Source organism: Myotis yumanensis, unplaced genomic scaffold (genome assembly GCF_028538775.1).
Source record: "Myotis yumanensis isolate MYYU_CA2020_CCGP unplaced genomic scaffold, mMyoYum1.0.hap1 SCAF_8, whole genome shotgun sequence".
Classification (NCBI taxonomy): domain Eukaryota; kingdom Metazoa; phylum Chordata; class Mammalia; order Chiroptera; family Vespertilionidae; genus Myotis; species Myotis yumanensis.
The window spans coordinates 86,938,654-86,953,427 of NW_027223759.1; the positions used below are offsets into that span (position 1 = coordinate 86,938,654).

The window sequence follows — 14,774 nt, forward strand, 5'->3', positions numbered from 1 at the left end:
AGAGAGAGTGATAGGAGGGCGAGAGAGAGACTACAAGGAGGACCCGCCCCTTTGGCCGCCTGGGAAGATGGAGTCATGGGAACCAAGGCGCATCACCTGTGCCCGGCCGGACCCAAGTGGGCCTCCCTGCCTGCTGCCGGGTCCCTGACCTTGGCTGCGGGTCTTTTCCATGGCTTCTTGTCCATTGGTGAAGCCATGGTGTCCCCAAAGAGAGGTGCAATGGGGCCAGGTGGGCTCTGGCCTAGAAGTGGAACCATGAGAATTCTCCTGTTGGTTTAAGTCAGAAGTTGGCAAACTTTTTTTGTTGTTGTTAATCCTCACCGGAGGGTATTTTTCCTATTGATTTTTAGGGAGAGTGGAAAGGATAGGGAGAGACAGAGAGAGAAACATTGATGTGAGAGAGACACATCGATTGGTTGCCTCCTGGGCGTACTCCAACCTAGGACTGGGAATTAAGCCTGCTACTGAGGTACGTGCCCTTGATTGGAATCAAACCTGTGACCCTACATTCTGCAGGCTGTCACTCTAACCAATGAGCCAAACTGGCTAGGGAGTCAGCAAACATTTTTCATAAAGGGCACGTAGTAAGTACTTTAGGCATTGTGGGACATAAGTTCTTTGTGACAACTCTGCTTTTCTTACACCAAAGCAGTCATAGACACATAAACAATGGGTACAACTGTGTTCCAATAAAACTTTATTTATAAAAGGAGGTTGCAGGCTGAATTTGGCCTGTGTTGCAGGCCCCCATGTAAGCCTCTGTGTACCTGGGTCTCTCTCCTTCCTCTCAGGCTAACATTTGCTGAGTGCTTCCCCAGCGAGGCCTGGGCCTTCACCTACCTTTGTATTTAAGGGCCGGAAGCTCGGGGACCGAGTGGCTTATGTGCACCTTGAACACAGGTCTGTCATACCCGAAACCTGCGCTTTCAACCCATGTGACGTTAGAACACAGGACACTGTCCAGGTCCGCGCCCACCTGCTATGGGTTAGAGTCCAGCTGCACCTGGGCCCACTGCAGCCTGAACCCCCATGAGGCTGTAGGACCCCAGGGTCACAGAGGCCAATGTGGGTGGTCACTATCCCGAGGCCACCTGTGGGAAACTGTTTATTGCCTTCACTATCTGATAAGCATAGACAGAAACCCCCGAAGGCTGGGTGCCTTTGAAGCCCTAGCAAAGGCCGGAGCTAGGCGCCACCTCTGTTTGTCCAGACAGTGGTAGCTGAAACTACTCCCCCATTTATTATTATGTAAATCCTTGCTGATGGGCTAGTCTGCCTGTTAATGGAGGGTCGCCTGCCTAAGGACTATGCTATGGGTGCATCCCAGATCAATAAAAGCTTGGTGAGGCCTAAGCACGGTGGAAGTCCTTCCCCTTGAGTTGGACTTGCCTGCCTGGTCCCCCAATATTTCCAAATTATCGCTTGTCTTTTCATTTGTGTGCAGCTCTGCTTCCAGTTCCTGAACCCTGACCCACGCTGGACGTGGGAAGGAAACACTCAACACCACCCTCACTGGTTAGTGCTGGAGCTGACAGCAGCTGGCAAGGAAGCCTGGGTGAGTCCGCCTCTGACCTAAAGCCTGTGCAGGGTCCAGGCCATCTCTGCAGGTGAGGGCTGTGGCCCCAGCCCCTGGGACTTCTCCAGGCAACCCTATGGATGGGTGTGGCCCTGTCACACAGGGATTGCCCAGGAAATCCCGAGCTCCAGGTCGTCAAGTCCCAGAAGAGGACAAGTGGCCAATCCAAGTGGCCACAGCCTGGGTCTGGCCCAGAGAGGCTGGAGGGGATCTGGGCAGCGTTTTGCAGCAGTACGGAGGCTGCTGGAGGCTGTTGGCTCAGTAGACACACCACGAACTAAGGCCAAGGAACTCAGATAACCATGGCTGGGGCAGTGGGGCCTCAGAAGGGAACGTCCTGGAAACAGCGGGCAGAGGCAGCGAAGAGGTGGGGGCAGAGATCAAGTGAGGAAACGAGTGGCCCAGGAGGGCCCTGAGCGGGGAGCAGGCTCAAGGGCCCCTGGACTCCGAAGGAGACCACGGATCTCATCTGCCTTGGATCGCAATGTCTTAAAGACCGGCTTGGACTTTCTCAGCATCGTTTGTTTTCTCAGTGAGCGACCAACACCTTTTCACACTAATGAGTTGCTTTAAAATAACATGTTCTAGAACAGTGGTTCTCAACCTGTGGGTCGCGACCCCTTTGGGGGTCGAACAACCCTTTCACAGGGGTCGCCTAAGACCATTGGAAAACACATATATAATTACATATTGTTTTTGTGATTAATCACTATGCTTTAATTATGTTCAATTTGTAACAATGAAAATACATCCTGCATATCAGATATTTACATTACGATTCATAACAGTAGCAAAATTACAGTTATGAAGTAGCAACGGAAATAATTTTATGGTTGGGGGTCACCACAACATGAGGAACTGTATTAAAGGGTCATGGCATTAGGAAGGTTGAGAACCACTATTCTAGAAGGTCTTTTAGAAGCTCCACTATTCTTAATAGGCAATGGCCTGGGGGGTGATCACCAAAGCTGGTGTGGATGGAAGGAGTTAAAACGCCCATGGAGCCAATGTTCTCTCACTCCTCCTGTGAAAGGAAACTGCTCCCCGTTGAACTCCCCATTTCCTGCCCACCTGAAAGGGGGGTGGGCAGGGGCTAAGAGATGGCCAAGGGGTTGGACCACTTGGGCTCAAGTCACAGCCCTGCCATTCACAACCGAATCCTGAGTCCTGAGGCCGAGGCGTGGCCTGCAGACCCAGCTCACAGGGACAGGGACAGGGACAGGGATGGCTGGCGGCCAGGGACGGCCCAGCTCACATTTCCTGGCACCTGTGACAGGCCAGCCCAGCCCCGTCCAGAGCAGGCGCCTGCGCATGCCCACAGTTCATCCTATTTTTACATCCTTGCCACTTGCCCTACTTAGTCATTCCCTGGGATTAGCGCATTCTCCCCAGCAGCCCTGGTCACTGTCTGCTTCTCCAGCACAGACTCTCAGCTCAACAAGATAAACTCCATCTGGCTGAGGAGAAACCCACCACACTTCATATGAGCCATCAGTGTCAGCCAGCATTAGGTCTCAGCTTACAGTTGGGGGTTACATTATCTGAACTTGTTCTTTAAACACGGGGATATCTCTTTAGCTCTTTCAGTGAATAATCACAAGACTCGGGCATTTCAATCTGGAAGCTGAAATCATTCGACAGGAAATTTCCCACCAGGAGGACTGGATGCTTTTGATCCCTGCCATGGTGTGCGCCTCAGTGCCCAAGAGCCTGGCAATGCTTCGAGGGCAAGGGTCCGTGGTCCGAGGTCTCCTCCCAACCCCCAGGACAGAGGACAGGGGACACAGTGTAACACTCCGCGTTTCTACTGACGGACCAGGGAGGTATATGGTGGATAGTAAGCATTTGTGGGGAGATGGTTTCATAATAAAATCTTCCATCCAGTTTCCTTTCCAACTTTTCAGCTTGTCTTCCTGGGGCCATAGGGTTCCCGAAGTTCAGTAAGAGTTTTTCTCATGGGATTAACTGGTAAAGGTTGACAGTGGGGGGCGCATCGTGATCTGGCTACGGCACACACTTCACCCAATGAGAGTGCTCGATGGTGTCACAGGATGGAAACGTCCAGTACGAAGGGTCCTTGAGATCCAAGCCCCAGAGCACCATCTCGGGCAGCAGAACAGAGCGACGGGGCCTCAGGCAACCGTTCCAGAAGGTGCCGGCAGGAGCTTGCAAACATGGTGCCGTGAAACCCTCAGTGTCCAGAGGTGACTGCGGGCACCAGGCCGCTCACTCCCACACAACCATGTCAGAGGGGCTTCTGTCGCCTATATTTTCAGACTTTATCCAAGAATTTATTTTGTAGAAACGTCATTTCTGATTAAAATAACTGCCATGGAAATCTGTATCTGTGACACAGTTTTTGTGGAGTGGGGACCCCAGGAGGGAAGCCGTTCTTCTAGAGGTCCCTTCATTCCCGAGGGGACGAACGAGCCAGGTGTGGCCACTGGCTGGGAGGACAAGTGGCTGAGAATGGAGTTTGCACCACTTTGCCTCCGATGTTCTTGGTTTTGCTCCCACCCGCAGGAGGCTGGAGGCCCTGTGAAGGCACAGTCTGTGTCCCCCGGGTCTCCTATGCAGCCCTTGCTCACAGGAGCGCTCACTGGATTACACTCAAAGGGCACCAGCCTGGATGTGGGGTCGAAGGCAGCCCTCTGCACTGTGTGCCCCAGAAGTGGACGGAGAGCTGCAGGCTCCTGGCTTGTGTCACCTGCTATCCACGGGGTCACTGGAAACTTGGGGCTTATGAAAGGACCCCTGTCATGTGATAGGCTGGGAGTGAAGAGGGCTGTGTAGGGTCAAATCTGGAAAGTGCCCCAGAATTTAACTCCTGGAACCCAAGTGCGCTGCAAGGCTCCCTGCCAGAGGGAAGGCCGACTTATTAACAGCCTCAACAGACTTGGGGTGGGTTCAAGGAGGGAATGCAAGGGAGAGGCAATGCTGGGCCCCACCCTAAAATAAGCCAAACTAGCTCGCTGAACCCCCCCAACCTGTGAGCATGACCCTGTCTGCCACACGGCTGAGGGGTCTGGCTCAGGTGAGACCAGACAGAGGGAGGGGCTTTGAGAACGCAGCGCTGACAGCCGGGCACACTGCGGACATCCCAGACTGAGGTGAAGAGGTGGGCTGGTGCCTGGGAAATGATGGTGAGAGAAAAGTTGAAAAGCATACCTAAGGCCAATGACGCTGTAGGCAGCAGTTCCTCCTTTGCTTCCGTTACCTCTGGAGGAAGAGGGGGGTCAGTAGGTCCCATAGACCTGCCTGCTGTGCTCCGGACCAAACTAGACTCCAAGAGAGCACTGCTCTGCCTTGAACCTCGGCTCACAGTCTGTCACTGAGAAATGCAAGGAAGTGGTAAGGGGCGTATGGGTGTGTGTTCCCATGTGTGTGCGTATGCCTGTGCGCACGTATGTGTCCATGCCTGTATGTCTGTGCACATGTGTGAGTGCCTGTGTGCATGTGTGTATGTGTCCATGCCTGTATATGTGCCTGTGTGTGTGAGTGCCTGTGCACGTATGTGGGTGTGTGTAGGGCAGAGAGGTACGGGTAACATAGGGGTAATGTCACAGTTTCTTCTCTTTAGTGACATGCAGTCCCAGCATCCTCAGCATCACTCCCTCCCGAACCCCACTAAAAGCCTGATGACCAAGTTTCTGCGCCACCAACAGTGCACCCAAGGTTACCAGAGACCTCGTCCCAGTCTTGCCCACCTCCTACGCCTGCCTGTGTGAGTCTCACATGTCAAGTTGCTTTTCTGAGCTTCACTGTATGTTCCTGTCAGAGGGGGGTTAGCTCTTGAATGAAGGCAGGAAACCGACTTGAAAGTGCCAGTGAAGTGTAACGCGCCTGCAGTCCCAGCCCCCCCTGGGAGAGCTCTACAACAGAGCTTCCAGCCCGGGTGGCTCTGTGGAGGCGGCCCCAGAACTGTGGGGCATTATTCTCTCCCGGTGCCCCTGTGGTGACCCTGGGGCAGCTACCCACCGCCTGCCCAGCGGAGAGGACCTGCGTGGGGGTGGCCTCAGCTGGCAGGACCCGCAGGCACAGTGGCCCCCGGTGCCTCTCTGAGCATTTCAGTAGCAGCTGCTAGGCCAACAGGTGGGGGCTGGCAGAGGGCAGAGCCAGCACAAGTGGCAGAGGCGGGTGAACAAAGGAAGGTTGTTTCTTCTGAGGCCAGGAGAGTGGGGACCCAGGGCTGCAGGGAGCTAGAAAGAGGGACGGGGTCATGGCAAGCCTCTCCATCACGGTGCTGACGAAGGTCACACCTGCGGCCCATCAAGGCCTAAGAGTGGATGCCTGTCGGTCCACTCCCGGAGGTGGAGTGACATGCCTGGCTCAAGGCTGAGCAGTGCCAGGATGCCCAGGGAGGCCCTGGGGAAACAACCTCGTTGAACGTCGGTGTCAATATTGCCAACTGGCATGAACAGGATCGCATCCCTGTGCATGTGTATCCCAGAGGGTGTGGAGTAGCCCAACGCTACTCACCAGCCTGCCCTTGGCGCCTGGGCTAAGACCACACCACGGTCCCTGCCCCCAATTCAGAGAGACCGGTGCAGCTCCAGCAGGCTCTGCCCGGCTCCCTGGGCACCCTCTGCGGGGCCTCTTTCCACGAAGGTCCCATCGCTCTCTCTGCCCAGGCCTCCCTCTGAATGGTCTCCACGCCCTCACCTGGGGGTCCCCTGGGTACCTGAAATCACCCTGCTCTGGAAAGAACCTCCCTTCATCCTTCCCCCTCTCTCATGTGCATCTTTCTACAGGAACATGAGCGGCTTCCCCAGTAAAGACACCGGGCAAAGAAAGCTTGTTTTTAAACTTTTAATTGATGAGCAGCCCGATTTCCTACCTTAAAAAGCCAAGAGAGTAAGAGAAAGAAAGAGACAGAGATAAAGACAGAGGGAGAAACGGAGGTAGAGATAGGGACAGAGGCAGAGGCAGAAGCAGAGGCAGAGAGAGAGTCCTGGGTGTCCTCGAGCATTTACTTTGACTCCGTGACTCTTTCTAGGGCAGGAGAGGCAGGAGCAAGAGCAGCCACCACATGTGGCCAGCCCGGGGGTCACACCGCACTGGGCAGGACTGCCAGGGAAGGAGCGTGAGGGCTGGAGGAGGGGCAGCCCTGCGGAGGCAGCTGAGCCCGTGCCCGGGGAGCAGGGCAGGGTCCGGTAGGAGAGCGACAGTCTGGAGACCAACAGGCATCCACTCTTAGGCCTTGATGGGCCGCAGATGTGACCTTCGTCAGCCTGGGTGCTTTGCATTCACGGTCCCTTCTCTCCCCAGTTATTAAAAGTTGATTTTTTATAGTGGCATTGGTATAAAAACTGTAACGCTTGGTCCTAAAAGTTCATTTTTTCCTATTCGAGTTTAAAGGGAACACATATTTTTGTGGGTCTCCAACAGCAACATCGGCCCTAAGTAAGGCGCCCGGTGTGGGCCCTAAGCAAGCGCCCAGCGTGGTCCCTAAGCAAGGCACCCGGCGTGGGCCCTAGGCAAGGCGCCCGGCGTGGGCCCTAGGCAAGGCGCCCGGCGTGGGCCCTAGGCAAGGCGCCCGGCGTGGGCCCTAGGCAAGGCGCCCGGCGTGGGCCCTAGGCAAGGCGCCCGGCGTGGGCCCTAGGCAAGGCGCCCGGCGTGGGCCCTAGGCAAGGCGCCCGGCGTGGGCCCTAGGCAAGGCGCCCGGCGTGGGCCCTAAGCAAGGTGCCCGGCGTGGGCCCTAAGCAAGCGCCCGGTGTGCGGGTGGAGCGGGCTGAGCCTCCCCTGGAAACCTGCCTCAGTGAGCTGCTCCCGGGTCACCGGCCTTGGCTCCCAGCAACCACATCACCTGCCGTCGCTTCAGTTCCAGTGTCATCACGTGCAAAATGGAGATAAGAATACCTCCCGCGGGGCTGCTCAGGGTGAAATGAGATAACTTACTCGAAATGAAGCTTTGAGTCAGAGAGAGTCACCATCAGAGGAGAGTGGGTCAGATAATTTATAGAATTTGTAGAAAAGGAGGGAATAGAGATTGTGAAGTTAAAGGAAATAAAAATGGACTACTCCAGGTTTCCAGCCACAACTAAAATTAATTCACTAAAATGGGAACTTAAAGGGTGACAATTCAAATGACAGGCAGTCCCAGGACCTGGTCACAGGCAGCCCGGCCGCCACAGGAGCTTAGGCAGGAGCAGCTGGGAGGGGAGAGGAAGCTCTGCTGGGAGAGGGCTCGCAATGAAGGGCCCTGACAGTCCCCCTGTGAACCGTCAATGGCAGCCCCAAGGGAAAGGAAAGCACGACTGGGGGAGAGACAGGAAGGTGGCGCGCCTGTGGGCGGTGGACAGGGCGGCTCCCGTGTGCAGAGACAGGGCCCCTGGATGGGGAGGCTCCTGTGGGCAGAGACAGGGCCCCTGGATGGGGAGGCCCTGGGCTGAACCAAGGGAGCTCTCATCACACAGGCCACTGAGTGGTGGGGTCCTTCCCTGATCAGGAGGGGATTCAGGTGAATCCAGGACCCACATGGCTCTCTGTGTGGATCAGGCTTTGTCTAAATGGGTTGGAACTTTCATTCATTCATTCATTCATTCAGTGTCTTTAAAGTGTCTTCTCTTCCCCATGGAGAATGAGACAGTGAGGCCCCTTTAGAAGGGGCTGGTGCTCAGGTGAGGTGGGGAGCATGGAGGGCCTGGCCCTGGTATCACATAAAGGAGACTGAACGCTGGGCCTCGCGGGCTCTCTGGGCTGCTCTGCACTCACTGCACCCCTGCTTTGATAGAAACATGTGGGGCAGGTGGGTTGGTGGCAGCTCTCATGGCTCAGGGGGGAGCAGCTCCCCACAGCCATTGCAGGGTGCCTCCCCTGTGGGGCCAAGGCCTCGCCTCGGCTCAGGGCCTGGACAGCCTGTGCCATCCTGTGGCTGGGTGCTATACTCTGGGTTCAAACAGGCTGCCAGAGGGAAGGCCTGGGAACAAGGAAGTGGCGGTGGGAGCGCGCCAGCACTCATTCTGGTGCCCTCGAGGCACAGTGAGTCCAGTGAGGAAGGTGTATCAGGCACTGTGCTGGGGCCTTGACCTCGGACAGTGATGGCGAACCTATGACATGCGTGTCAGAGGTGACACGCGAACTCATTTTTTTGGTTGATTTTTCTTTGTTAAATGGCATTTAAATATATAAAATAAATATCAAAAATAGAAATCTTTGTTTTACTATGGTTGCAAATATCAAAAAATTTCTATATGTGACATGGCACCAGAGTTAAGTTAGGGTTTTTCAAAATGCTGACACGCCGAGCTCAAAAGGTTCACCATCAGTCCTTGCGCACACCCTGAGGCAGAAATGCTTATTATCCGTTTACCCGACGAAGACTAGCTAGAATTTCTGGGGCCCGGTGCAAGCTGAAAACGTGGGACCCCTTTCCAAACTTAAGAATTTCAAGACGGTGACAACAGAGCATCAACCTAGTGAGCGTGGCCCTCTGAGGGCGGCCCTTTGTGCCTGAATGCTGAGTGTGACTGAATGCTCAGGCGGGGCCCGCTGGGGCGTCTGCATGTTGTAGAATCTGTTCTGGTTTGACTTTCTGTGCATCTCAATTTATTTTTCATTAACTCCCTAGATATGCTGAGTCCTGGACTAGGAGCTGTCAAGTGTCTGGTTTCTAAAAGGCACCTTGACATGTGGAATGGACTCTCCATTCACTTCCACGTCACTCTCTGAGCACCAGCCTGTGCCAGGCCCACTCGGCGGCAGGTGAGTCATGGGGACCCTGGGGAGGTCAGAATTCTGTGAGGCAGGCAGGCCCAGGGGTCTGTTGGGGTTGAAAAGTGTCTCCAGGGCCCTGGTGGGGGTTTTCTGGTGTGGGGAGGGCAGGGGAGGGGGGAGTGCATTAACCAGGCCTAAAGTGACAAGCAGCTGTGAGCCAGGCAGGCAGTGCCTGTGTGTGCGGGTGGGGTGGGGGAGGTGCCCAGAGAATCGGGTGGGGCTGAAGCAGGCAGTTGTGAGGATGAAGCTCTGGAGGCAGGTGGCCCGGACATGAGGAGGGCCATGGAGGAGGCTCCGGGGAAGCCTAGGCTGGCTGCGCCAGGCAGGGTGGAGAGCAGCTGTCCCCGTGGGGATCAGGCCTGACCACAGGACAGGGAGCCTGGCGGGCAGTGGTGAGTCGAGGAGGGACCACAGGCCTGGATGAAGAGCCATGGCTGCCTGGCAGGCCCTGAGTGCCTGTGCCACACAGAGTCTCCCTGGGTGCAAAGCTAAGCAGCGATGCCCCAGGCACAGCTCGCAGGTGGGAGGGCAGCAGGGACAGGGACAGCAGGCCCACGTGTCCCCTCATGCCCCCCTCGGGTTGGCCTCTGTAGCTCTGGTGTCCCCAGCCTGGCTGAGGCCTCCATTCTTGGTTCTTGGGAGCCCTTCCCCCTGAGCCTCGAGAGAAACAGGTAAGAAAAGGCCGGCCGGTGAGACCAGGCTGTGGGGGTGCCCCGGGCCAGGCCCGCCACAGGACTTGGCATGTAGGTGCTGCTGTTGTCGTTGTTACATTATCAAAAACAAAACAGCAGCATCGCAGCCAGACGGAGATTACCGGCACCTGCAGGCAGGGCTGGCGCTGATAACGTCAGCCAACAACAGCCACAGAGACCGCTGCTCCGGGGCATGGAGCCAAGCTTTATTCCCGGCCCACCACGTGACTCCTGTGAAGGGGCTGTTATTACCCCCATGTACAGACGAGGAAACCAAGGCTCGGAGGGATTTTGGACCTCCCCAAAGCCAGTGAGGGCCGGAGGCGGGGCCAACCCAGGTGACTCCACAGCATGTGTGGGACCCGGGACCCTGCTCTACCGCCAGCTCCCCATGCGAGGGAGGACACGTCATTAACTTGTGGGGGCATTTCCCACGGGGGCGGGAACCTGACAGGCCACGGGCCAAGGCCATAAAGAGGTGCTTTCCCTGAAAAAGAAATACACTGTCCTCTAGGGGCACAGAACCCTGCCCAGCCTCACCTGTCAGGGCACCTTTCATTGGCTACTGGTGGTGTTCGTAATCATGTGATCTTTTGGAGGGCAATTTTCAGCATCTATTAACATTTTAAAGCTACACAGTCTTTGTCCCAGAAGTTAAATTCTGGGGGAATTTATCCTGAAAGTATGCAAACACATGCATGTACAACTCACTTATATGTAGTGGCAGAACTGTGTCTGGTTAGAAAAAACTCAATCAGACTGTACACAACCCCAATGTGCATTTGAGGAGGAACTGGTGTAATCTTTAACACCTATTCTTAAGAAAAAAACCAAGATGAGGCAGAGCACATAAGATAAGTTTCCTTTTGTAGAGTAAAAAGTAATTGTATACTAGTGCCCGTGCAGTACTCCTGGGAGGATTCTGATAAAGCAGTAAAGTGACTGCCCTGGAGGTGGGCAGCAGGTGTCCTCTCCCAGCATTCGCTCTTCATTCATTGTTCAGGTTTGTTTGTTTAGCTTTTAGCTTGTATTTGCTGGCCCACGGTGTTTGCTCAGTTTCTAGAAGGTATTTCGGTTGGGGCCTCAGAATGGCATTTGCCTCCCAAAGAGGCAAAGAGACTTGATTTGCCAGCCTTCCCCGCTTGCCTGGTAAGAGGCCTCTTCCTGCTCATTGTAGATGGGCTGATGCGCTCCCACTGCAAACCTGGGTGGCTCGCTCCCCACACACTCGTTTCCCAGGGTCCGCGGCAAGCCCCCAGATAACTGCCCAGACATGGCACCCTTGGAAAGGCCCAGGTGCTGGCTGTGCCCCTGCCACGTGACTCCCTACTCCACCCGTGTCTGCAGGGGTAGAGCAATGGCTGAGGTGGAATTCCATTTGGCAATGGATGCGATCTTTTCTGCTCCAACTGAGGCAGCACATTCTACACAGGCTGCCAAACCTGGCCATCTCCTTAGGAGCGCTGACCTCTTTCATCCAAGGGCAAGGCAACGGATTTCTGCACATAACTCATTTGCAATAACTGTGGCCTTTGAGCTGCTGGGTGCCCAGCTGGGTAGGGCAGGCATGGCCTGGGCAGGGGGGTGGGAGTGGGGAGGGGGCGAGAGGTGGGTAGCGGTCCTCTCCATTCTAACCTCAGGTCCTGAGGAACAGTGATGTAAACCGAGACATCCTGCCTGAGTTAGCAGCAAGAGCTAGGGCCGCAGGGTTCTCCCACAGCAGAGAGCCTGCCAGAAATCCCGTCCTGAGGGAAATCTGGAATGGTGTGCAAGTAGGGGCTGCATCCCCATGGTCCCAGAAGGGCGGTGTTTGCAGCCATTGGTCAAGTTCTGAAACTTGAATTCCAGAGCACTGCTGGGGGAGGGGCCGGGCTGAGCTCTGGGGCAGGCCAGCCTGGCCTCAGCAGACAGGGCCTGTCCGCAGGCCCGCACTTCCTCAGCACCTGACCGGGATGATTACAGTGGTTCTGTCCCCTCAATCCTACCCGCCTCCCATGAGCTCAGCAGTGTCTTTCTTGACGCACACACACTCTAAGACACACATGAACGAACAGATCCACAGTCTCAAACGAACAAAGATGCCTGACATTCATCTCACACTTTGTTTGCCTCCATCTCTGTGCTGAGCCACGGACACACACTGAATTCTCACAGCCCAATGAGGAATATTTTATACTCCCATTTTGCAGATGATAAAACTGTGGCTAAGAAGGTGGCTTGGCTACTAGGTGGCACACATGATGCCAATACAGCAGCCAGGCTCTCACTGTGACCCCACTCTGTGTGCCCGGACCCAGCTGAGCCAGCCACGCGCACAGAGGCCCACAGTACACACACACAGACCTGGCCACACACCACCTCGGCCACGGGGTTTGACAGACGTAAAAGGAGCGGGTGTCACCAATACCCGCATCGTTACCATGTTAATGACCTGGCATGGTTACATTATAGACCCAGAATGCTTATTCCTTCACAGCTTCTAATGACTTGGCCAGGGTTGGGGTAAGAGGGATACACGTTCATTCTTTTTATAAATACACGTTTCGTTTTTTATTGCACAGCCCAGGGGAGGCGTGGGACGGCCCAGAAATGTTTCTGAACAGCCTCCCAGTGAGTCGCAGGGTGTATGGTTTCCTGTCAGCAACAGAACGCGCGGGTTTCTAAAAGAAACAGGCCGTGGGAAATGACAAACCACTGAAGTCCTGGTGGAGGCGAGCTCCCCTCGCCATCTCTCCGTCCTGTCCCAAACCAGACAGGACAGACAGGACGGTGGGCTGACCCGGCGTTTTCTCCAAAGGAGCCCCACGTCCCGGCTCAGCGGCCTAGCCGCAGCTCGTGACTCTTTCTGGGCTGCTTAACCTCCGCCCCTTCTCCTAGGAGGTCACTTATTTATGCTTTTAGGGGAAAGTTCTCCTCTGATACTTCCCAACCGGCACGCAAAGAAACAAACCGAGCAGACGCGATGGCGGGGTGCGGAGGCCTCTCCAGGCCCGGGGCGCACTGTCTACGCGCCAAGGTCGGGGCTCAAGGCGGGACCCGCGCGCCGGGGTTGGGGTGGGGGGCACACTGCCAGGCGTCAGGGTGGAGCGGAGGGCGCAGAGCCCGCGCAAGGGTCGGGGAGCTCCGAGTCCCCCCCGCCCCCCAGGGTGGGGGTGGGGGCGGGGGCAGGGTCCCTCCGGGCGCGGGACAGGGAACTCCGTGCGACCCGGCGCCGTGAGCCTTGGGATGGAGCGGGGTTCGGCCTGAACCGGCGGGCACCGCGTCCACAGAGCCGGGCAGGGGACGGCCGCGCCGCGTGTCCTGGGCCGCGGCTCGGCCCCCGCGCCCCTGTCCGGCCCGGGCTGGAGTTGGGCCGGACCCCCGGACCCCGCCCGCGGCGGGCACTCACCGTGGCGGCCGGGCGAAGTGGCGTTGAGGCTGCTCATCGGCGATGGCCGGGACGGTGCCGTCGCGGCGCGCAGGGCGGAGGGGCCGGCGGAGGGTGCGGAGTCGCAGGGCCTGCGCTGACCCTGCGCAGCCGGAGGAAGCGGCCCTGGGTCGGCTTCTCTGCGCGGGCCGCGGGGAGGGGCTCCGGCCCAGATAGGCAGACTTCAGTTATTTTTTCTGCAGACTTGGCTGGTGGGGTTTCCACCCTTTTTTTTTTAAACACACTCCCGCCCACTTCTGAACTCTTCCCTGCGCCAACTTTCCCGCGCCGGAGCCGGGGTTGTGGCTGTTTGTGTGTCCTCCGCAGCCGGCAGATGCAGGGGCTGTGGCTGCAGGTCCCGAGCGGACGGAAGCTCTCCCAGATGAGACCAGGGCCTGCCGGGCTGTGTCCGGACGGTGACCAAGTAGGGACAGACGTGCGGGTGAATTTTGGCTGCTCTGCCCCAGGGCGGCCCCTCCTGGTTTGGGGCCAGGAGCGTTCTTGCTGGCGGGCCCGTTGGGGGCGCTGTCCCAATTCACCGGCGGATGTTTGGGGAGGATTCTCAGAAAAAAGGATGGCTAGGCAAAGGCCGTGGGCTTTAGTTGGGTCACTTTCGTCTGGGCTTCCAGTCAGAGTGGAAGTTTGTGGAAAATCCGATTTACTTAGACAACGGAACACTCCCCTTGGATTTTGGCACACTGGTTGGTTAAATGGGGTCTACGACCCCCTCCCCTCCCCCCCAAAGAAAGGAAGGGGCCTTACACATGTCACCCTGGTATTAAATCGCAGCCCCAGGAGACACCCTGTACTTCTCCCTTCTGACGTCTGAGCCTCCCTGTGGGTGGGGATTTCCATGCGGTTTACCCAGCAGTCCTCCACGCACTGCTGGGAACCCCCTTCCCTTCTGCAACCCCGGGGACGGTGCCAGCTGTCAGCACGAGGTGTGTGTCCCTGGGAGGACCCTCCTGTTGAGCACAACAGGCTGCCCCTGGAGGTGAGCAGCGCAGGTGCCTGCCCAGTCCCCCCCTCCCCCCACGCCCCGCCCGGGGCGGGGCCAGCTCCGGTATCATTGTGAGGACTGTCTGACAGTGTTCATAAGTCTCTTTAATTCTATAATGAAGCACCGCAATTGCTGATAAATCTTCTGGGAAACTTCCAAGCTGGCCATGCCCGTGTGGACTGCCAGGGAACTGTGTGCAGAGCGCCCCTGGCCAGGTGTTGTCACCTCGGGTTTGTGCGTGGAGGCGTCTGTGACATGGAGACAAGAACCCCTCCAATCCAGAGTTGTACAGAGACGTGCCTCTAAACAGCGGTGGGGTAGGAAAGCCGCTTGAAGAAGCGGCAACAGTGACTGCAATAGTTTCACATCTGCTTTGTCATGCAT

The 14,774-nt window shown here is 56.6% G+C and overlaps 1 protein-coding gene across 1 annotated transcript in view; it reads right to left on the reverse strand.

Annotated features, from left to right (window-relative positions):
• The window catches only part of GYPC (glycophorin C (Gerbich blood group)), a 43,998-nt gene extending 29,843 nt beyond the window's left edge, over positions 1–14,155 (reverse strand). Inside the window, exon 1 of the mRNA XM_070423161.1 lies at positions 13,373–14,155. Coding sequence (XP_070279262.1) covers positions 13,373–13,409 — 37 coding nt within the window. The 5' untranslated portion in view covers positions 13,410–14,155. The remainder of the gene's footprint in view (positions 1–13,372) is intronic.
• Between the last annotated feature and the right edge of the window lie 619 nt (positions 14,156–14,774).